Raw genomic sequence first — 22,527 nt, forward strand, 5'->3', positions numbered from 1 at the left:
AGGAAGACACAACAGAGGTGAGACATTCAGTCAAATAAGGCCTAAATAACAGAAATCATGACGATGTTCATCATAGCAAAGAACAAAATCAGAAACAGGATGAAATTGTTGTCATTGTTGTTGACATTGAGCCGGTTTGTCGCCTTTTTAAAGGACCTCCTGGTTGGCCCTGGTTACATGCTGACTCCACAGTTTGACCTCAGATGCTCACCTGTTGTGTGTGAGGGGAGTGCAGACCCCAAAATGGAGCAGCCTGAAGAACCTGGACCTGGAGCTCTAAACTAATAATTCACATTTTGAATATTTGACCTTTTCTATGTGACTCATTTATTCTATGCATCTGAAGTTGGAGTTTTCTTAATTTAATGCTTTATTCATTGGATTTGAATGTTCTTTTTATTCTATACAGTATTGTAAAATAACTTCTTAATATTAATTTTTCTCTTAATATCTTAACTGCACCAAAAACTAAAGAAAATTCCTTGTAAGTGAAAACCTACTTGGCAATAAAAAAAACGGTTGTGACTCTGACTCTGATTCTTACCCTGTAGCAGATGAGGTGGCAGGTGAAGCCTGGAGTCAAACCAAAAACCTTCATCACTGCCACCTTCACACATAAGACCTTATAAGTAAATTTGTGATGGTGTTGTATTCATGCAGCACGGAGGTCACATCCTCAGTAAACTGGCACATTCACAAAGCAACGCTCTGATAAAAGGGGGCGTGTCTGCAAACACCGGCCTGTAGGAACAAGAGGGGACGGTCAGCGCTTGTGTGTGTTCTATTTTTTATGTTCTCACACTCGTTTAGTTTATGAACTTTCTTTTGCGCCCCCCTTATATAGATCAGAAGTGTTTCGCGATAAACAAAGCATGACTAAATTATGGCTAGAATGAATTCAAAAGTGTATTGTGCACTTTTATTTCAAAAGTACTGCAATATGAACCATGAGAAGTCCGTTTGCTTGGTTACTGTACTCAGCTGGAGGATGTGGGTCTCTGTAAGTCTCCCAAACCATTCTATTCCTCTCAATTCCTTTCCCCTCTTGTTTGCCCCACTCAGTAACAATCCCAATGATTAGGCTCGACTAGGGGCAGAGATTGCCGTGCGCTATGCTCCGTGCAAAACACACCTTGTCCACACAAACACAAGGTGCGCAGGCTGTTTTGGAGGAAGCACACGCGGTCTTCAGGCTTTCATAGGAGAGAAACAGCAAACAAATAGATTCATTTTACTTTTTTTTTATTATTCATTATCACACACTCACGGATGCAAATAAAACAATACCGCCCAATAACTTACATTTAAATAAAAGACAGTATTGAGTTACTTTCTCCCTGCCGTACAATAACAAACCTATGAGGTTACAAAGATGATTTTTAACTCTTAAATACCTGATAAATGGCTTCTGCATACAGTGCAATATTAACTTAGTCAAGCTGTAGTTTTGAGTTTGAATTCAAAGAATTCATTAAACTGAAACTGGACAGCATATGCACAGTCTATATTGCTGCAAATATGAATAAAAAGATTTGGGTCTAGCAAGATTTAAAAACAAAAACAAAACAAAACTGCAGGTTAGAAGCAAAACGAGAGAGAAAAAAAAAGTCCTTCACATTTTGCAGTGTACACACACACCATCCAAACGCTGAAATACAGAGACTTCTTCCTTCATTCAATCTAAAACTTTTCAATTCAAGAAGATTAAGTCAAAATCAAAAGTGCTTAACATAAGTGAGCAGTTGGCCTCAGGAGTGATGTCATCTTTGTGTTTTGGACCTCAGACAGAAGAAGAGGTCATATTAAGGGCCGGCCCCGACTGGTCCAGGATTCCAGTACTCGCTTGTGTCTCTGCGGCGTCCAATCACTGCGCAGCATGTGGCGAGAGAAACGCTTGAGCACTTACGTTTATTTCCCCCCGAGCTGAGGGGGAAATCCTTCACTTGCTTTTCTCTGCTGACCATAATTGGCTACGGTCCCTGTGGGGTTGAAGCTCTCTGTGTAACCTCCAGGCTGTAGATGAAGCTACAGTGGGCCTTGTCCAGACCTGAGGACATTAGGTCATTGCTCCGTTTAGTATTTAGTAGTATTTAGTGCTTTCATTTTTTGCGCAGAATGCTTTCGTCAGAGGACCAAACTCCCTCGTCTTCTGCGATCGGTTTTCAAATTGGACAGTTTCAGCAGCCAAACATTTCAATACTTTCAAACCAAGCAAATACTGGAATCTCTAAACTTTCCTCAGGGCCGCGCCTTACATCACCCTGTGTGTGACCTGGGGCCTGTGATTGTGCTGATTACAGGTGACGAACAGGAAATGATAACTCCATGTGACACGTGTTCCTACAAATGCTCTGTAACATGAATGCTGCTGTAAATATTACAGGGGGAGAAAAAGTCTTATTGCATCCAGAAGAATTCACACCTGCCACCCTATAGAAAAATAAAATCTTACACCCAGCGCATGACTACGACGTCCACACACAGCTCGCCGCTCTGTCCGTGTCAGCTGAATAAGTCCATGCACACGCACACGCACACATGCGCAGCCATACTTTTCTATCTACACAGGACGAGGGACTACACAGTAAATACAGTAGAAACCACGTGTGCAGGGGTTACTAGTCACTACGGTTACACGCACCCAATACTCCCATTCCTTTTAAACAGAGCCGACCTGCTTTAAGATGTGCGCAGGTCTGCCAAAGTGTGAATGAATCCATATTCAACCACCCGGTTGCCATTGCTTCCCCTTGATCGCAGCATCGTTGGAGTATTAGCGTGCATGTAAACGTAGCGACTGAGTGAGAAGGTTTCTGACATTTCAGTTTTCCCTCATTGCGTTACCAAACATACATTATAACGTTATAACGTTATTAGATTTTTGTCAGTCCAGGGAGTTTTCAGGTCATGTCCATTGGAGCCTCCGTTAATACATAGACGCAACACGACAACGATGAGCACTGATCAAAACACACGATTCTTTCTAAGAGACGCGTTTAAAAAAGAAAATCACATCCGGCCGTCTGCGCCTTCAGCACAGACGAGCAGGCGGAGTCGTGAGGTACGTCGTGATGAAGACTCTGGATTTGAGATGCTGATCTCATCGGGACGTTTTCCTGGACTCTCGACAAGAAACAACAAATCCTTGGACTGGAGGTATTGATTCACACCGACACACGCCTGGGAATGCTGCAGTCATGTTCAGATAGTGTGGGAGGGCAAAGGTCACCTGTGCTACGCCGCTGATCCTGAAACTGCACTGAGAACAAAATGGAAGCAGAACGTTTCCCCACAGACAGATCCTTCAGTCTGCAGCAACTTTGAAAACTTGCAGTGCCTCCTGCATTGTGAGCGTTTGAACGTACAATACCGCCATTTACCACCAGGGGAGAGTGCTGCCTTCAGCTACAGTTACACATGCACAGCAGGGGGGACATATTAGTCTGGACGAGACCAAGATATGACACAAACCATGGCCCGACTGGAGATTATGATCAGTATTTCTACAGAGATGTGAAGCTTTGTGTGACTAGAAGAGACTGTTCAGGCTGGAAATGGACATGAAAATGCATGAATCTGGTGTATCTTGGTTGGTCTGCTGTCTCAGCTGGACTCCTGTGCACATGTAAGTGTAGCTCATCTCAGTCTGCTGCTTGAAATGTTTGTAAGAAGTTACACAACTCTGCAGTTTCTTGCCAAGTTCCCTCGCTCAGTTCAGTGAAGTTTCAGGCCTGTGCGTCTCCCATGGCGACCTGGCCCCGAGACAACACATGGATGGAAAAGACATTTTTGGAGTGGAATTGGGACCCATAGTAGAGGGTAGATGTATGTGCATATGGACAGCCATGGTCAATATTAGGAGGAAGGGGGAGGGTGGAATAAAGCATCCAGGGGGATTTGTAAGCCGTGCTCTTCACATCAACCAGCAAACAGCTGAGGTTGAAGCGGTGGGGGCAGGAGGTCGTTCTCAACGTTCTCAGAGTCGATTGCCGATGATGCTGCAGACGCCCCTGTGCCCGCCTCGGTCTCGGCGGGAGTTGGCGCCTCTGGAGGGAAGCTTTCCAGAACGCTCTGCACCTTCTGCTCCACTTCATCCGTCCAGTCGATGAGGTCGCTCTCCAGCTGGCGAGCTTCCTCCATGACGCGGTCCTGCCTCACGCCGAGGCCTGTCAGCAGGTCCAGCCGCTTGTGGACCTGACTGAGCGCTGCGTTGCCCGAGGAGGAGGAGGTGGCGGAGGAGGAAGAGGCGGCTGCAGAGGCCTGTGGCCAGTTGGGAGACGCCTTACCAGACATGTAGAGCTCAAAGTCCTCAGCACTCAGGTTTAGAGATTGGCCGTCCAGCTTCTCAATGAAAGCCACAGCACAGCACTGGAGAGAAGGAGGTCAGGGGTCATTAAAGGTCAACTCCTCCTTCAGTCATCTGTGTTCACTTACATTTTAACATTCTAATGCCATTTGCAGGGGGGAACAATACCAAATTACAATATTAGTAAAAACCCTTCCAGGTCTCCCACTCTGGCACTTGGACTCCACCTGTGTAAATCTGAAGTCATACTGAGCTCATAGAGAACCTGATGGCTTTTAAGTCACCATTCTGTAAAGCAGACAAATAAAAAGATTCAACATGAAAGTCCTTAGAAATGGAAATTCCTCTACTGTGGAGGTTAAACTCTGTGAAACGCTGCCCCCTGGTGCCGTGTGACACTCAGGCCTACAGAGGCTGCAGCTAATGCTGCTGCTGCTTTAAGACGTCTCTGATCCCAGTAGAAACGCTTTAAAGGCTGGATACCTACAGTCAGACAGACAGACAGACAGACAGACTCCCCCAACTGCATCCATGCACAAACACCCCCGTCCTCACCAGGTTAGTGAAGTAGTATCCATCCTCTCCTGTCATGAGTCTGCTGGGGTTGCAGTAGCGAGTGATGTACTGGATATTTGACTGCAGTCGTGGAGGGTTGGCCTTCAGCACTATGTAGATGAGCGTGGGGAGGAAGTCGTCCGCCGACGCCGCCTCTCTGGTGCTGGCTTTGATGGCATTGAAGATGTGTTTGCTGCAGCGGGTGATGCACCCCAGCTTTTCTTTGGGGACGCGCTTTGAATCCATCTCGATCACATCTGGAGTGAGGCAGAGATCTGATGAGTCAAACTCTTCATGACTGGGTGTGAGAACGAACCCGGCGCCAGACTCACCTGTGATGGCTTTGACCACGCTGTCGGACACCTCGGGGATCTCCTCATCCACAGGAACGCACAGCATCTCAATGGTGACCCAGTGCAACGCTCTAGATCAGAACACAATCAAGACTCTAATCTTAACATCAAATTATAATAATAATGTCAAACACATTCAACCTATAGGTGGCTTAATGGACGCTCTAGGTCGTCAGAGCTGTTAGTGACCTACACACACATTTGAGTGAGCAACAAATATCTACAGAAGGACCTACACATTACTCTGACAACATGTTTCAGGATCAAAAGGTCAAAGGGAAACATACTTAGACAAAGGTAAACACATTTGTATCTTAACTACATTATAACTTCATGTGGAGGAGTCCCACAGTCTGTTCTAATCTACAGACTATGAAACTGGAAAGCAAAAGTCAAATAATGACCTGGTTTTGATGAATACGTTCAAAGTTATGAAATGTTGTAAGACGGCAACATATTGTTTTAGCTGCAGCTCTCATGTTGCACTTTGACCTGCAGCTGTGCTCAAGAGGAACGCAGTGAAAATCTAAACAGTTCACATTTACGTCAGCGCTCTTACAAACCTGATTCTCCCCTGAATGGCCAGATCTTTCTTCTCATCATCTGTGGTCTCGGGACAGAAGACTTCCTTATACAGGCGAGTCATCATGTACTTCTCTACTTCATCCATCACACTCTCTACTTGATCTGAAGAACCTATGCTCAAACACACACACATGATAACCAGCTTATAAACAGTAGAAATGTGACAGTGAGGCTTTCTGTTCTATAACATGTAATCAATCTACTTCAAACTGCTGCTTCATGACCTCAAACAGAACGCGGTACCTTTGAACTGGGTCAGAAGACGCTCTGAGAGGCTCTGATAGAAGTCTTGCACACATTCTGAAAGCTCATCGGCGCCCATTTCCTACAAAAATGAATCAGAATTACAAGGCACATTACAACAATCAATCTTTTTTGTGATGTTAGGATCAATATCAAAACGGCGGCTCATATGTAGATGTGATATTTGAGAATAATTTGCAAAATCCCTGCAGTGTTTGACAATGTTCTGCCAAAATGAAAGGTAATCTAGGTTAATCTTCCGCAGTGATTGAAGAACTTGAACACGAGTTTGGTAATAAATCCTGCGAAGACATCTGCAGCTGGGGACGGGTGCGTTACTCGGCAGCTCACCCTCTTATAGACCATGCTCTCAGTGAAGGCCCGGCATTGTTTGAAGATCTCCCTGCCAGATTTCAGAGGTTTTAGGAAGTCGATAAACTCTCTGGTGGCGTGGTCAGAGTCCGCAGACGGCTGGCGGCTCCCTGAGGAGCTGGGGCTCGGGCTGGACTGGGACTCAAAAGATGCAGGATCTGGAAGAAGGACGGACGGCACTTCAATCAAACTGTACAGTCAATATATTTACGGGCATTGCACTTTAAGCCTGTAACGCAAATTGTGTCCATGAAACTTAAGTGGTTCCCCCTGCACCACCCCGATACTGCAAACAGTAAACTCTGGCTTTAAGCGTGATGACTCGTACCTTTTTTGGGTGGTGTTTTAGTGGAGGGGGTGAAAAACTTTGTGACTGTATTGACTTTGCTGGACTTCTCCTTTGTCTTCCTTTCTTCAAACTTGCTGAAGGGTGCAATGGCAGGTTGGGGCCGGGCCTTTTGGGTTCTGCTTGCATAAGCTTCCTGTTCCTCTCTCTGGAGCCTGCCAGGAAACAGACAAGAGCCGTTATGACAGCTTGTCAGTCAGACTGACGGACACAACAAACACGAGAGGCGGACCATAAGGTAAGAGACATGTATTTGCTATTAACAAACAATACACGTGCTGTGAACGCAGACGTACTTCTCAGCGAGCGCCCAGTCATCTTGAATTTGCTTTTGTTTTTCTCGTTGATTTTCCTCCCGCCAACACTTTGAGCACAGGCCCTGCCACCCCGTGTTGCCGTAGAAACCACATCCCTTCTTGCACAGAAGCTCTGACTGGTCCAGATGAATGCCGCGCCGCTCTGCCCGCTGGCTCATCATCCTTCACACTACTGGGAGGAAGACAGAAAACAAGCAGCATAAAACGATTAATCCATTCATTGTCAGGGCCGTGCTTCCTCTGATGATGTCACGATCCCATGTGGGTAGAGCTCAGTGGGTAGAGCTTCCGCTTGGGAACCGGAGGGTTGCCGGTTTTGAGCCCCGGTTCGAGCCCCTGCCGAGGCGCCCCTGGGCAAGGCACCGAACCCTCAATTGCTCCCCCCTCTGCGAAGGGTGGTAATGTAATGTAAGTCGCTTTGGATAAAAGCGTCTGGCAAATGCTCGTAATGTAATGTAATGCATCTGGAGTGCTTAATGTTTAATACAAGCTGCTATATCAACAGTTTATACTGTTATATATTATACATTTTTATTACTCTAGGCTGAACAATTATTTGTGAAAATGAACAGCGTAAAAATGCACAAAGGCCCAGCTGCCATTACATTCACACATGTTGACACAGACATGGATTTAAAAGGCTTGAACTCAAAGCTAATACCGCAGAAATCGAACGAAAGACGTAAGTCCTCTCACATTATCTCATTACACCATGGACCAAAGTGTTCAATTTAAGCCCCTAGTGAATCTAAACATCCCTATTGGTTCAAACTTGACACGGTTTACCTGAGACTCCAAGTCTGACATATCAACTAGTCAGCATTGGCTAACACCTAGCTGACGGTCTACCTAAATCGACTATAAACGGTCTCAGAATTCGTCGCGGGTACAGTGTGGTCCTACGTTACAGTTAAACCCTCTACCGGCCCGGAAATACTCAAATGTCTGCGCTGACATTCTATGTTCGCGCTACAAAGCTTAGGTTGAAGAACACTATGGAAACCAAGAAGCTAATAGCTGCGGCAGCGTCCCGTCAGTGTTTACACAGGCTAATTACGCAGCAAAATGTATTAATTACGTGACGGCAGCGATTAAGTCCCCCATTAATAGTCTTTTACATACATGTTCTCATTCGCAGTGTGTAAAAATATAAGCTAACGTTCTCTTCGCTCCAGCTCCAGTCTGCTTGGGGTTAATGTTTACATTAGCCGAGCTTCTAGCTTCAGCTCAGCCATTTTGTCGGCTTGTTGTTTCTTCTTCGTCTGTCTCCAATGACATATTTATGATGTTAAATATTTGAATGCCACCTAGCGTCAGCTCATTGCAACAACCTGTTTTTGAGCAAAGGATGAGGTCACGTCTCCATTACGTGCACGTAATGTGCGTCATACGTGCGTTTGACCTATGCGTTAGCTGGTTTTGAATCAATAAAAACACAACTAAATGAAGTGATTCAACATGGCGTCAATAGAAATGTTTTGGACTTTACGGTTTTTATGTCAACCCAACATCAGCTTCATTGATCCAACTGGGAATGCACAGTTTAGAAAAATAATAATATTAATGATAATGATAATTGTTTTTTAAGTTAAATAATTAAATAAATAATAATAATAATGATAATGATAATTTCTGCCATCCGAAAAAGGTAATTGTTGCTTTTTTCTGTTTTTATAGATGAACTCAAACATCTGTAATCTGTAACAACTTTTAGCCAATGTCATGTATTTGTTATGCATTATGTGAATGTAATGTCAGAGCATTGGCCACACCCAGGTGTTCACAGAGCAGATCCGGTCGAACATGCGTTTATTTCACGGAGTTTGTTATACTTTTGTTAAACTATACGTTTTCTGTGTGCATGTGTGAATATATTTACAACTAAACCCTTTTGCCTTTGCTGTAGAGCACTGATTCACTTCATTTGCCCGTGAGGCTGAGTCCAGCTCCCTATGGGAAAATATTTACATACACCGACACGCAGGAGGAGGAGGAGGAGGAGGGCGAAACAACGAGGAGGAAGGAAGTGAAGTGAAATGTTGTAAACGTGAACATTAATCCCAGTCGGGTCATATTGGAACTTCAAATTTTGCAGCGATCACCTGAACGATGGCAGGTACGACTTGAACAAACTCAATACAGAAGTAAATGGACGCCTATGCAGGAGCGCAGAGACCATTTAACGCAGAACGTAATTTACCTTAGACTATGAGAAGAAACCACAGCTACGGTGACGAAGTGATCCTTAATGAATATGAATTATTTACAGAAATTTAGAAAAGAAAGAAAAGAAGTTCTTCTTGAATGTGTCACTTATCGCAAACATTTTACTTTCACTTTGACCCCGCTTGAGAAGGAGAGAAAGAACAAGTTATATACGAGTTTTTAAAACTTATAACTGTCCCAACATTATCATTTATTATTATTGGTGTATGAGTGGTGGCTTGGTGGTCGCCTATTAAAATTCTGGCATACGGCGTGCGATTTACGTAATTTGCGCCAGACCACACCCCGCACATCTGGAGCAGTTAGGCCGGGGTTCAATGTCATGTTCAGAAGCACTCAATTTGGGGGGGGGGGGCAGGTGTGTCAGTGGAACAACATTCCAAACCAGAGACAACCGCTCTATGCTTTCCTCATTTATTAAGATAAAATGCTTGGAGAGAAATGTATGTGCTTATACGACTAAACTATTCTAACTGATATTCCAGAGTAAGTGAGTGACACTGCTCTGTGTTTTACCTTTTCCTCCACCACTCTGTATCAAGGGCATTATAGTTACATGTGTTATTTTTCAGTTTAGTTTGATGAGTTTCTGTCAATTTCTGTTTTATTTTTTGCGTCAACTCCTTCTTTTAGTTGTAGTTTTAGCCCTTGAAATCAAAAGAGAAGGCCTCCAAAGGTCAGAAAACTCTCAGCTCACCAGTTATCATAACACTACATTATGAGGAAAGGGTATAAAAAATGTGTTAAGATGATGGATCGGTGTGGATGGATTGGTCTATTACAATACAGGGGCAACAGCAGATATCAGCACTTTAAAGTGACATTCCAGTCAAGTCAAGTGTATTTGCGTGTCCCAGCACCACATACATGTATGAGGGCTTTACTCTTAGTTGTTTTTGTGACATTTCAGTGTCGACTCATGACAGAGCACTTAGAAGACAAGGAAAACGACAAAAACATTCTATATTCACAAACAGAAACAATAGATTTTGGCTCTGTAAACCTTCTGTAAACATCTGTAAAATTCATTACATATAGGATCAGTCAAGTTTGCTTATTTCATCATGTTTGATTTTGCTCCCGTAGCTGATGAACTGCGCAGGGTTCGGAAAGGCTTTGTGGAGAACGTGACCGTTCCACAAATCAGGCAGCTCCTGGATGATCTTAGAACACAGGAAGTCTTGAATGAGGAGGAGAAAGACTCTGTGCTGGAGGAGAACCCATCCAGAGCCGACAAGGCGCGAACGCTCATCGACATGGTGCTGAAAAAGGGGAATGTAGGCTGCACGAAGATGATCAATATCCTTAAGAAGGAACATCCACAGACCTGCCTCGCACTGGGTCTGAATGCACCTCCAGGTGAGCAGACGCATCAATTTAAACAGCATTAACTCATCATTATCATCATCATTGTCCTTATCTGACTGAACTGATCACGAGTTTGACTTTTCCCAGTGGTCCAGCGGGATCTGGCACCCAACCCCGGAGCAGAAGACGACAGTGTGAGTTTCCCCAATTCAGTGACAGATCTCTGTATTTGTTACATGCATGTTTAGAGCTTTCATTACATCACCTGCAACCAATGACCTGAAATGTACATAAATCAAGGTCAAGGTCAAGATCAATTGGTGACCTCTAAAGTGAAATTTGGCTTTGGCATCAAGGTTACTGCTCCAAACACACCATCTATTCTCCATTCAAACCTCCATGCGGCTATACACACATCAGTACGTGACCAGAAAAAGAAAAAAAACAAAAAACAACCATACTATGCTACATGCTACAACATATTGCAGTAAAGACCACAGTACTGATGATCAAAAGATCATGATAAAATATCCATACATGCACAGGATGGTACATTTACAGTACACAGTCATTCTAAGGCTGTTCTATGACACAATGGCAGTAGATCATCAAAGGCAATAGGAACAGCTTGAGCAATAAACAGCAACAGTAACTGCAAACCTAAATTTGAACCCACAAAATCCACCACAATCAACAATGGCCCCTTCATTGGCCTCTTGCCTGAACCGCTCAGAATCACTCCAAGTCGACCTACAGCTGCTAGTGGCTCACTGCCTTGAAGGAAACATGTCCAGTGGGGGAGTGAGGGGATCCCCAAGACACAGAGCCACTGTGCCTGACCCGCTGAGTTGGATCTCCTCGAGCAGACCGCACTGACCTCACCCCTTTACCTCTCGACCCTTGCACGTCCTCTTGAACTGTGTCTTCAAAGGTCTTTTCAACTTTCGCTTTATACTTCGACTCGACTATCGGCCACTCGTCTGTAAGCTACTCCCTTAGCACGTCACCGTTTATTTATCCGTTCCGTCACATGCAGGCTTCCCTGTTTACATGTCTCAATCACTAACGTCCCTCTCTGCTGCTTTCAGTGATTGGACTGACACATTGCATCCCCCTGCACCGCGCCGTCACCAGTGTAGCCCCTATCCTGCACTGGTGGTCAGTCTCCTTGCCCCGCCCTCTACGCCGGCAGGTTCTGAGGAAGCCTTGAAGATCCACAACACTGTTCCTCAACATGGGGCCTATTTAAAACTAGTATCTCGCTTCTTCTTTCTCTCCTTCTCATTACTTCACTTTATTCAAGAAAAAGTAACTCTTAGGTAACTGGACTTGCTGGTAAAGGCTTAAAGACTAATCAGGAGTATCATGACATTGACTACAACGCCACAGAGAGGAACCCACCCAAGTCTCCCAGAACTGAAGAAGCCTTTCGGATGAGAGGTGAAACGTCTTTACCAGCAAGCCCAGATGCCTAAGATTGACTTAACTTGGATCAGTGACCTTGATGACTGAGAACCTTCACAGACAGCTTCATTTCATTCACATACTCTATTTCCAAATAAATAATTTTAAGCACATTTAAGTCTCTGAGTCTCCATGGTAGAATTCAGCCTTAGATTGAGTTTACTACCCGCTTTGGGCTGCATTCCCAAAAAACCTGACTCCGAGAGGACTCAGGTCCCCGAGCGACACTGGGCCAGTGGTCTTCCCTACGCCACATTTCTCGTGCACACACAAACGAAGACCCAGCCGCACAGGGATTCGGCGCTGGGCTTCTCCCTCTTCACTCGCTGCTACTGAGGGAATCCTGGTTAGTTTATTTTCCTCCGCTTAGTAACATGTAATATTAATATATAAAATTCAGCAGTTTGTCTCATGGTAGTCAAAACCTTGACAATGCCGTGGCTCCTAGACACAAGGGTCACCAGGTCCTGGTAAGGGGGAGAGGAGAAACTTTACACTGCTAGAGACCTAGAGACCACCGAATTTCGGCTGACCAGTGCACTCTCACTTGATGTGCATCAATGTGTGGAAAAGTCAAAAGGTTTTCAGTGATATGGTTCAATCTCTTCTCGCCTTTAGATTTACCCTCTGAATGAAGAGGCACCTCGCCTTGCCCTCATCATCACCAACAAGACATTTAAAAATGCCAGATTAAACAGGAGCGGAGCTGAGAAAGACGAGGCGAATATGGAGGCACTGCTGAGATCCCAGAGATACGAGGTGGTGACGCACAAGGACCTCACTGGGAAGGTACCAAACACCAGAGATACTCGGGTTCATAAAGCCGGATCATCTCAGTGATAAAATAACTGACGTCTCACTTATTTATTGTTTTCTACAGCAGATTGAAAAAGCTGTAAGTGAATTCTCCAAAGATCAGCGACTAAAGCAGGCAGACAGTGCATTTGTGGTCATCATGTCTCACGGGAAAATGGGAGCCGTCCTTGGCGTCAACTGGACAGAGGAAGAGCCGGATGAGTTCCTCATTGACAACATCTTCAAGTACTTGAGCACGGAGAGTTGCCCTGCGCTGCTAAACAAGCCTAAAATCATCATCATCCAGGCCTGCAGAGGAGGTGAGTCATGACATAATATCATCATACATAGGCTCTAACTACAGAAGTCTAATATTCATATTATTATATCATATATATTATTGGTTTGTTTGTAAGACTTATTTGCAAGGCGCCATGTTTGTTACAGCAAAAAGCGGCGCAGTGATTGTTAGTGACAACATCGCCTCAGATTCAGCAGGAGGTGCTGAGGCCCAGCCAGCGCCTCACGCTGTGGAAGAGTGCCTGGAGGAAGACACTCTGCACTTTGCACACCAAGAGAAGGACTTCGTCTACCTTCTCTCCTCCACCCCCGGTCAGTTTGTCTGCAATGCCGAGTTTAAGAACAAACATTGATGCGTTAATGATGAAGTCTTGATTACGACTATAATCTCTGTTTTTGCAGATACGGTCTCATACAGAGATACACGTCAGGGCTCTTTACTCATCCAGTATATCGATCAGGTGTTCCAGGCTTCCTCCCGAGTGGACGACATTGAAGAACTCTTTCGAAAAGTAGGTTTTGAAAGCGGAAACTGTTTCCTTGTGGTGGAACTCGCTGACTTGCGTTTGCTTCCCTCCCTCAGGTCATGCGTTGCTTTGAGTCAAAGCTCACCAACAAAAAGCAAATGCCAACCAAAGACCGATGCACCTTGACCAGACGCTTCTACCTCTTCCCGCGTCACTGAGATGGTGCTTCGCTGTCACTGGCTCCCTTCCACGTTCTTCATTGGAAACGTGTGTGCTGCTCACCTTCATCAGGCCGCAGCAGGAGAGAATAAGAGCATAAACGCAGCGTAACTAGAGGATCTATTTTAACCATGATTACTGGTGTGATTACATAATGAAATGCTGTTTCAGAGTTCCAAAATCATGTCAGACTCGTACTTGAACTAGAGAAGTTTAAACAGAGAATACATTTGATTGATTTGTGATATTAAGATCATTAAACACATCATTTTACACCGCAAATCTTGGACCACTATGTGAAGTATTTATTCATCCAGCCATCTACTGTCATACCACATATCTGAATGGAGGCCAAGATGTTCCTCTGCCTGGATGCCATCTCGCATCTGTCTCCCAGTTTTAGGATTTATTTTTTTTAGGATTTAGGAAAGTCCCCTGGGTGGGAAAATCTAGTTTAGCCGAGCAAGATCTGAGAGGCAGCGAAGACTGAGCTCCTTAGCCAATACTACATAGAGAGAAAATGTGTGTGTGTGTGTGTGTGAATGCAAAGCCAGTCTCAGAGTTTAATTTTCAGACAAAACTTTACTTGAAAAAAATCCAAACAATTCTCAAAGTAAACAAATCAAACAAAGCCATCACGATACAACACAAAGGCAACAAGTTGAAGAGGCAACATGGTAACATGGTGACAGTCTGAAGTGCTGCCAGAAAACCTTACAGGGCAACTGAAGTCTTGCTTAAGTCTACACAACTTCATTCAGGCGTATAAGCATCAAATTCAGACGTCTCCACCTGTTTACTCAGAGAACAGCAGCATCCTATAGAGTGAATCTTTAAGGGTTAATGGCACGTTTGCCAGACAAATAATCAGTGTATTAAGAACATGTAACCATAGTTACGAAATTGTCTGTATAAGTGCCAAGCATGAACCAGGAATTATATTTGTTGAATTATGTGTGGCCGTAGAAACCGCATCCCTTCTTGCACAGAAGCTCTGACTGGTCCAGATGAATGCCGCGCCGCCCGCTGGCTCATCATCCTTCGCACTACTGGGAGGAAGACGGAAAACAAGCAGCATAAAACGATTAATCCATTAATTGTCAGGGCCATGCTTCCTCTGATGATGTCACGCATCTGGAGTGCTTAATGTTTAATACAAGCTGCTATATCGACAGTTTATACTGTTATATATTATACGCTTTTATTACTCTAGGCTGAACAATTATTTGTGAAAATGAACAGCATAAACATGCACAAAGGCCCAGCTGCCGTTACATTCACACATGTTGACACAGACATGGATTTAAAAGGCTTGAACTCAAAGCTAATACCGCAGAAATCGAACGAAAGACGTAAGTCCTCTCACATTATCTCATTACACCATGGACCAAAGTGTTTAATTTAAGCCCCAATTGAATCTAAACATCCCTATTGGTTCAAACTTGACGCGGTTTACCTGAGACTCCAAGTCTGACATATCAACTAGTCAGCATTGGCTAACACCTAGCTGACGGTCTCAGAATTCGTCGCGGGTACAGTGTGGTCCTACGTTACAGTTAAACCCTCTACCGGCCCGGAAATACTCAAATGTCTGCGCTGACATTCTATGTTCGCGCTACAAAGCTTAGGTTGAAGAATACTATGGAAACCAAGAAGATAATAGCTGCGGCAGCGTCCCGTCAGTGTTTACACAGGCTAATTACGCAGCAAAATGTATTAATTACGTGACGGCAGCGATTAAGTCCCCTATTAATTGTCTTTTACATGCTCAGCCATTTTGTCGGCTTGTTGTTTCTTCTCCGTCTATCTCCAATGACATATTTATGATGTTAAATATTTGAATGCCACCTAGCGTCAGCTCATTGCAACAACCTGTTTTTGTGCAAAGGATGAGGTCTCGTCTCCATTATGTGCAGGTAATGTGCGTCATACGTGCGTTTGACCTCTAACGTTAGCTGGTTTTGAATCAATAAAAACATAACTAAATGAAGTGATTCAACATGGCATCAATAGAAATGTTTTGGAATGACTTTTACGGTTTTTATGTCAACCCAACATCAGCTTCATTGATCCAACTGGGAATGCACAGTTTAGAAAAATAATAATAATAATGATAATAATAATTTTTGCCTTCCGAAAACGGGAATTGTTGCTTTTTTATGTTTTTATAGATGAACTCAAACATCTGTAATCTGTAACAACTTTTAGCCAATGTCATTTATTTATTATGCATTATGTGAATGTAATGTCAGAGCATTGGCCACACCCAGGTGTTCACAGAGCAGATCCGGTCGAATATGCGTTTATTTCACGGAGTTTGTTATACTTTTGTTAAACTGTACGTTTTCTGTGTGCATGTGTGAATATATTTACAAATAAACCCTTTTGCCTTTGCTGTAGAGCACTGATTCACTTCATCTGCCTGTGAGGCTGAGTCCATCTCCCTATGGAAAAATATGTATATACACCGACACGCAGGAGGAGGAGGAGGAGGAGGAAGAGGTAGAGGAAGAGGAAGAAGAGGAAGAAGAAGAAGAAGAAGAAGAAGAAGAAGAAGCAGCAGCAGCAGCAGCAACGAGGAGGAAGGAAGTGAAGTGAAATGTTTTAAACGTGAACATTAATCCCAGTCGGGTCATATTGGAACTTCCAATTTTGCAGCGATCACCTGAACGATGGCAGGTAGGACTTGAACAAACTCAATACAGAAGTAAATGGACGCCTATGCAGGAGCGCAGAGACCATTTAACGCAGAACGTAATTTACCTTAGACTATGAGAAGAAACCACAGCTACGGTGACGAAGTGATCCTTAATGAATATGAATTATTAACAAAAATTTAGAAAAAAAAGAAAAGAAGTTCTTCTTGAATGTGTCACTTATCGCAACATTTTACTTTCACTTTGACCCCGCTTGAGAAGGAGAGAAAGAACAAGTGATATACGAGTTTTTAATACTTATAACTGTCTCAACATTATCATTTATTATTATTGGTGTATGAGTGGTGGCTTGGTGGTCGCCTATTAAAATTCTGGCATATGGCGTGCGATTTACGTAACTTGTAGGCGCCCGACCACACCCCGCACATCTGGAGCAGTTAGGCCGTTTCCATGTCATGTTCAGGAGCACTTCGACATGGTAGGACAGGGGCACGCCAAGAAAAACTTTATTTTTTAGATGAAACCCTCATCTAAAACCCCCATTCAAACATTCCTGCATATACTGCAATTATACAGAGCAATTCTTCAGAATCCAGAAGAGGCCAAAAAGCTACAGAAGCTCTAATACTCACAGCGATACAAACATGTAGTGTGTGTGTGTGTGTGTGTGTGTGTGTGTGTGTGTGTGTGTGTGTGTGTGTGTGTGTGTGTGTGTGTGTGTGTGTGTGTGTGTGTGTGTGCGCGCGCGTCAGTGGAACAACAACATTCTAAACCAGAGACAACCGTCAATGCCTCTCTCATTTATGAAGATAAAATGCTTGGAGAGAAATGTATGTGCTTATAGGACTGTAAACTATTCTAACTGTTATTCCAGAGTAAGTGAGTGACACTGCTCTGTGTTTTACCTTTTCCTCCACCAGTCGGCATTATAGTTACGTCTGTTATTTTTCAGTTTAGTTTGATGAGTCAATTTATTTTTATTTTTTTGCGTCAACTCCTTCTTTTAGTTGTAGTTTTAGCCCTTGAAATCAAAGGAGGAGGCCTCTAAAGGTCAGAAAACTCTCAGCTCACAAGTTATTATAACGCTACATTATGAGGAAAGGGTATAAAAAATGTGTTAAGATGATGGATTGGTCTCATCCTCCATGTCCCATCTCTGTAAATCATTCCTCTAACCCAGTGGTTCTCAAACTTTTTACATTAGGTACCACCTCAGAAAATATTTGGCTCTCCAAGTACCACCACTATGGCCGATGTTAAAATACAGTAGCATAGGCCGACCCTATTCAGCTGCTATGCAAAATACACACAGAAAGCAAATTTATTCCTCATTAGAATATTATTTGATTTGACCTTTGTCAGTCACAGCCACATTGTACAAATTGGTACTAGAACTCTCTCATATGAACAACTCTCCTGTATGGGGCAGTCCCTCTTACACCCACAGCATGTTCAATCACACACACACACACACACACACACACACAGCATGTGAGAACATTAATAACAACTGCATTTCATTCACAAACACGCATACATACACACACACAGCATGTGAGAACATACATCAAAAACACAAGCAACTGTACTTCAAACACACAGCATTTTGGCAAAGTTGTATAACTCTTATAAGCCTGACAGAACAGAAAGTCCTCCTAAGCTGCACCATCATGCTCATATCCGACATAAACAAGTAGTCTCGTCCAGTTCGATGGAATAATAGCGACTATTTTTAATGCGTTCAATCAGTGTCGTCTTAACATCATCTGCCATGGCTCTTATTCTCCGCGACACTCATTTGAAAGTGGCACCAAATTTAACTGTTTGGCGATCTTCTCGCCACACATAATGTGTACCATCTCTTTTGCTAATGGTAAACACAGCTGGTCACCGATTGCGTGCGGCTTACCTGCTTTCGCTATGCGGAGGCTGGCACGATAAGAAGCCTCGTGTGCTTAACCACAGGTGCACCACGGAACTGCATTGCGCATTGGGACTGCCTCAGTTCATCACGTTTGCGTACAAAAAACTCCACTGGTTTGTCTTTCAGCATTGTGTGTTTTGTTGTAAGATGCCGTTTGAGATGCGATGGTTTCATGGACTCATTGCTAAGATCATCACCACATACCACACACACTGTTGCTTTGGCTCGTCCTTCGTCCCGCTCCAGCTGAATCCCAGGTTGATATAACTCGGGTAATTTCAATAAAAATATTGTTTTTCGCTTTTTGCAGCCAGCTACCAATGCTGTGGACACTTCACACTACTTATGTTGCTGCTAACGTTCGCACTGCGTTCACCGTCATTCAGGCTGTTTAAAATATCCTCCTCCTGACCCGCAGACTTCGTCCTTTTAGTTCCCCTCTGGAGCCACGACTTAAGTGGATTTGGACCACCCATGCCATGATCATAGTTAAGTTTAGCCTGTAGTAGTCAGCTAATAGTTGACGTTTGCACGCAGCGCCACTATCGGTAAGGGGTAGTAGTGCGCCGTGTGCAAACATTTATTTTAAGTCGCATTTCAATTTTTTCATGGTTCAGATTTTGTTTTTCTTCCGCCGCGTATCTACGCGTACCACCGGTGGTAGCAGTAAAGAACTCCAATCAACTTTGAAAGCCCTCTGTGTCATTAGTGAGAGTATCCATTGATTAGCAGCATTACAATACAGGGGCGACAGCAGATATCAGCTTTTTCAAGTGACATTCCAGTCAAGTCAAGTGTATTTGCGTGTCCCAGCACCACATACATGTATGAGGGCTTTACTCTTAGTTGTTTTTGTGACATTTCAGTGTCGACTCATGACAGAGCACTAAGACGACAAGGAAAACGACACAAACATTCTATATTCACAAACAGAAACAATAGATTTTTGCTCTGTAAACCTTCTGTAAACATCTGTAAAATTCATAACATATAGAATTAGACAAGTTTGCTTATTTCATCATGTTTGATTTTGCTCCCGTAGCTGATGAACTGCGCAGGGTTGGGACCGACTTTGTGAACAACGTGACCGTTTCACAAATCAAGCAGCTCCTGGATGATCTTACAACACAGAGAGTCTTGAATGAGGAGGAGAAAGACTCTGTGCTGGAGGAGAACCCATCCAGAGCCGACCAGGCGCAACACTTCATCGACATGATGCTGAAAAAGGGGAATGTAGCCTGCATGAAGATGATCAATATCCTTATGGAGGAACATCCAGAGTTCTCCCTCACACTGGGTCTGACTCCACTTCCTCTGCTAGGTGAGCAAACGCATCAATGTAAACAGCACTATCTCATCATCATCATCATCATCATCGTCCTTGTCTGACTGAACTGATCACGAGCTTGACTTTTCCCAGTGGACCAGCTGGATTTGGACAACAGCCCCGTAAGTTTCCCCAATTCAGTGACAGAGCTTTGTATTTGGTAAATGCACGATTACAGCTTTCATTATGTCACCTGCAACCAATGACCTGAAATGTACATAAATCAAGGTCAAGGTCAAGATTATGACCTCTAAAGTAAAATTTGGCTGTGGCATCAAGGTTACTGCTCCAAACACACCATCTATTCTCCATTCAAACCTCCATACGGCTATACACACAGGATGGTACATTTACAGTACACAGTCATTCTAAGGCTGTTCTATGACACAATGGCAGTAGATCATCAAAGGCAAAAGGAACAGCTGGAGCAATAAACAGCAACAGTAAATGCAAACCTAAATTTGAACCCACAAAATCCACCACAATCAACAATGGCCCCTTCATTGGCCTCTCACCTGAACCGCTCAGAGTCACTCCAAGTCGACCTACAGCTGCTAGTGGCTCACTGCCTTGAAGGAAACATGTCCAGTGGGGGAGTGAGGGGATCCCCAAGACACAGAGCCACCGTGCCTGACCCGCCGAGTTTGGATCTCCTCGAGCAGACCGCACTGACCTCACCCCTTTACCTCTCGACCCTTGCACGTCCTCTTGAACTGTGTCTTCAAAGGTCTTTTCAACTTTCGCTTTATACAGGGATTCGCTGCTGGGCTTCTCCATTTTCACTCGCTGCTACTGAGGGAATCCTGGTTAGTTTATTCTCCTCCACTGAGTAACATGCAATATTAATATATGAAATTCAGCAGTTTGTCACTCGTAGTCGAAGGCTTGCCAGGGTCACAAGGTCATGGTAAGGGGGAGAGGAGAAACCTTACACTGCTAGAGACCTAGGGACCACCGAATTTCGGCTGGCCAGTGCACTCTCACTTGATGTGCATCAATGTGTGGAAAAGTCTTTAGTGATGTGGTCCAATCTCTTCTCTCCTATAGATGTACATTCTGAATGAAGAGGCACCTCGCCTTGCCCTCATCATCACTAACAAGACATTTAAAAATACCAGATTAAACAGGAGCGGAGCTGAGAAAGACGAGGAGATTATGGAGGCACTGCTGAGATCCCTGAGATACGAGGTGGTGATGCATGAGGACCTCACTGGGAAGGTACCAAACACCAGAGATACTCGGGTTCATAAAGCCGGATCATCTCAGTGATGAAATAACTGACGTCTCACTTATTTATTGTTTTCTACAGCAGATTGAAAAAGCTGTAAGTGAATTCTCCAAAGATCAGCGACTAAAGCAGGCAGACAGCGCGTTTGTGGTCATCATGTCTCACGGGAAAATGGGAGCTGTCTATGGCGTCAACTGGACAGAGGAAGAGCCGGATGAGTTCCTCATTGACAACATCTACGAGTACTTGAGCACGGAGAGTTGCCCTGCGCTGCTAAACAAGCCTAAAATCATCATCATCCAGGCCTGCAGAGGAGGTGAGTCATGACATAATATCATCATACATAGGCTCTAACTACAGAAGTCTAATATTCATATTATTGTTTGTTGTTTGTAAGACTTATTTGCAAGGCGCCATGTTTGTTTCAGCAAAAAACGGCGCAGTGATTGTTTGTGACAACGTCGCCTCAGATTCAGCAGCAGGTGCTGAGACCCAGCCAGGGCCTAGTGCGCCTCACGCTGTGGAAGAGTGCCTGGAGGAAGACACTCTTTTTCCAGGCACTGGCAAAAAGATGCGCCTTGCACACCAAGAGAAGGACTTCCTCTCCTTTCTCTCCTCCACCCCAGGTCAGTTTGTCTGCAATGCCATGTTTAAGAAAAAACATTGATGCGTTAATGATGAAGACTTGATTAATACTATAATCTCTGTTTTTGCAGATACGGTCTCATACAGAGATACACGCCAGGGCTCTTTACTCATCCAGTATATCGATCAGGTGTTCCAGGCTTACTCCCATGAGTGCGACATTGAAGTACTCTTTCGAAAAGTAAGTTTTGAAAGCGGAAACTGTTTCCTTGTGGTGGAACTCGCTGACTTGCGTTTGCTTCCCTCCCTCAGGTCATGCGTCGCTTTGAGTCAAAGCTCACCAACAAAAAGCAAATGCCAACCAAAGACCGATGCACCTTGACCAGACGCTTCTACCTTTACGACTGAGATGGTGCTTCGCTGTCACTGGCTCCCTTCCACGTTCTTTTTTGGAAACGTGTGTGCTGCTCACCTTCATCAGCAGGAGAGAATAAGATCCTAAACGCAGCGTAACTATAGGATCTATTTTAATCATGATTACTGGTGTGATTACATAATGAAATGCTGTTTCAGAGTCAGACTTGTACTTCAACTAGAGAAGTTTAAACATAGAATACATTTGATTGATTTGTGAAATTAAGATCATTAAACACATAATTTTACATCGCAAATCATGTGAAGTATTTATTCATCCAGCCATCTACTGTCATACCACATATCTGAATGGAGACCAAGATGTTCCTCTGCCTGGATGCCATCTCGCATCTGTCTCCAAGTTTTAGGAATTCTGGGTGGAAAAATCTAGTTTAGCCGAGCAAGATCTGAGAGGCAGCGAAGACTGAGCTCCTTAGCCAATACTACATAGAGAGAAAATGTGTGTGTGTGTGTGTGTGTGTGTGTGTGTGTGAATGCAAAGCCAATCTCAGAGTTTAATTTTTAGACAAAACTTT

The 22,527-nt window shown here is 43.9% G+C and overlaps 3 protein-coding genes and 1 long non-coding RNA gene across 5 annotated transcripts; 3 read left to right on the plus strand and 1 right to left on the minus strand.

The window, feature by feature from the left end:
• Positions 1–2,118: 2,118 nt before the first annotated feature.
• Positions 2,119–7,238, minus strand: LOC142990622 (rab5 GDP/GTP exchange factor-like). The gene is made up of 8 exons (XM_076140497.1): positions 7,057–7,238; positions 6,743–6,915; positions 6,394–6,572; positions 6,043–6,124; positions 5,778–5,910; positions 5,194–5,285; positions 4,862–5,118; positions 2,119–4,368 (listed from the first exon to the last, which is right to left on the minus strand). Exons 1-8 carry the CDS (start codon positions 7,236–7,238, stop codon positions 3,919–3,921), a joined length of 1,548 nt encoding a protein of 515 aa, XP_075996612.1. The 3' UTR covers positions 2,119–3,918.
• LOC142990841 (uncharacterized) lies at positions 6,909–8,130 on the plus strand. Its single transcript, XR_012960834.1, has 2 exons — positions 6,909–6,998; positions 7,137–8,130. It is a non-coding gene; the product is annotated as an uncharacterized LOC142990841 (long non-coding RNA).
• Positions 8,131–9,040: 910 nt separating this feature from the next.
• Positions 9,041–13,889, plus strand: LOC142990800 (caspase-1-like). Of its 2 annotated transcripts, none has more exons than XM_076140674.1 (8): positions 9,041–9,193; positions 10,390–10,662; positions 10,759–10,805; positions 12,694–12,864; positions 12,956–13,190; positions 13,318–13,482; positions 13,573–13,682; positions 13,754–13,889. In XM_076140674.1, the coding sequence occupies exons 1-8, from the start codon at positions 9,187–9,189 to the stop codon at positions 13,853–13,855; spliced, it is 1,110 nt and encodes a 369-aa protein (XP_075996789.1). In that variant the 5' UTR covers positions 9,041–9,186; the 3' UTR covers positions 13,856–13,889. The 2 variants fall into 2 exon arrangements, with proteins under 2 accessions (XP_075996789.1, XP_075996797.1); XM_076140682.1 differs by having other exon boundaries at positions 10,759–10,799.
• A 2,505-nt stretch (positions 13,890–16,394) lies between these two features.
• Positions 16,395–22,248, plus strand: LOC142990711 (caspase a-like). The gene is made up of 8 exons (XM_076140605.1): positions 16,395–16,535; positions 19,480–19,758; positions 19,858–19,886; positions 20,812–20,982; positions 21,074–21,308; positions 21,421–21,618; positions 21,709–21,818; positions 21,890–22,248. Exons 1-8 carry the CDS (start codon positions 16,529–16,531, stop codon positions 21,983–21,985), a joined length of 1,125 nt encoding a protein of 374 aa, XP_075996720.1. The 5' UTR covers positions 16,395–16,528; the 3' UTR covers positions 21,986–22,248.
• Positions 22,249–22,527: the final 279 nt, after the last annotated feature.

Source organism: Genypterus blacodes, unplaced genomic scaffold (assembly GCF_046128005.1).
Source record: "Genypterus blacodes isolate CSIRO-AG114 ecotype Tasmania unplaced genomic scaffold, CSIRO-AGI_Gbla_v1 ptg000003l_1, whole genome shotgun sequence".
Lineage (NCBI taxonomy): Eukaryota > Metazoa > Chordata > Actinopteri > Ophidiiformes > Ophidiidae > Genypterus > Genypterus blacodes.

What these genes read in the sequence shown, in the direction of transcription:
- LOC142990800 (XM_076140674.1), top strand. An exon ending in GGGTCTGAATGCACCTCCAG is followed by an intron (nt 10,663 to 10,758) that starts GTGAGCAGACGC and finishes GACTTTTCCCAG; the next exon opens with TGGTCCAGCGGGATCTGGCA. An exon ending in CCGGAGCAGAAGACGACAGT is followed by an intron (nt 10,806 to 12,693) that starts GTGAGTTTCCCC and finishes TCTCGCCTTTAG; the next exon opens with ATTTACCCTCTGAATGAAGA.
- LOC142990622 (XM_076140497.1), bottom strand. Translation starts at nt 7,238, where the DNA reads ATGATGAGCCAGCGGGCAGAGCGGCGCGGCATTCATCTGGACCAGTCA. An exon ending in GACTGGGCGCTCGCTGAGAA is followed by an intron (nt 6,916 to 7,056) that starts GTACGTCTGCGT and finishes GTTTCCTGGCAG; the next exon opens with GCTCCAGAGAGAGGAACAGG. An exon ending in TAAAACACCACCCAAAAAAG is followed by an intron (nt 6,573 to 6,742) that starts GTACGAGTCATC and finishes TCCTTCTTCCAG; the next exon opens with ATCCTGCATCTTTTGAGTCC.
- LOC142990711 (XM_076140605.1), top strand. An exon ending in GACTCCACTTCCTCTGCTAG is followed by an intron (nt 19,759 to 19,857) that starts GTGAGCAAACGC and finishes GACTTTTCCCAG; the next exon opens with TGGACCAGCTGGATTTGGAC. An exon ending in TTGAAGTACTCTTTCGAAAA is followed by an intron (nt 21,819 to 21,889) that starts GTAAGTTTTGAA and finishes TCCCTCCCTCAG; the next exon opens with GTCATGCGTCGCTTTGAGTC.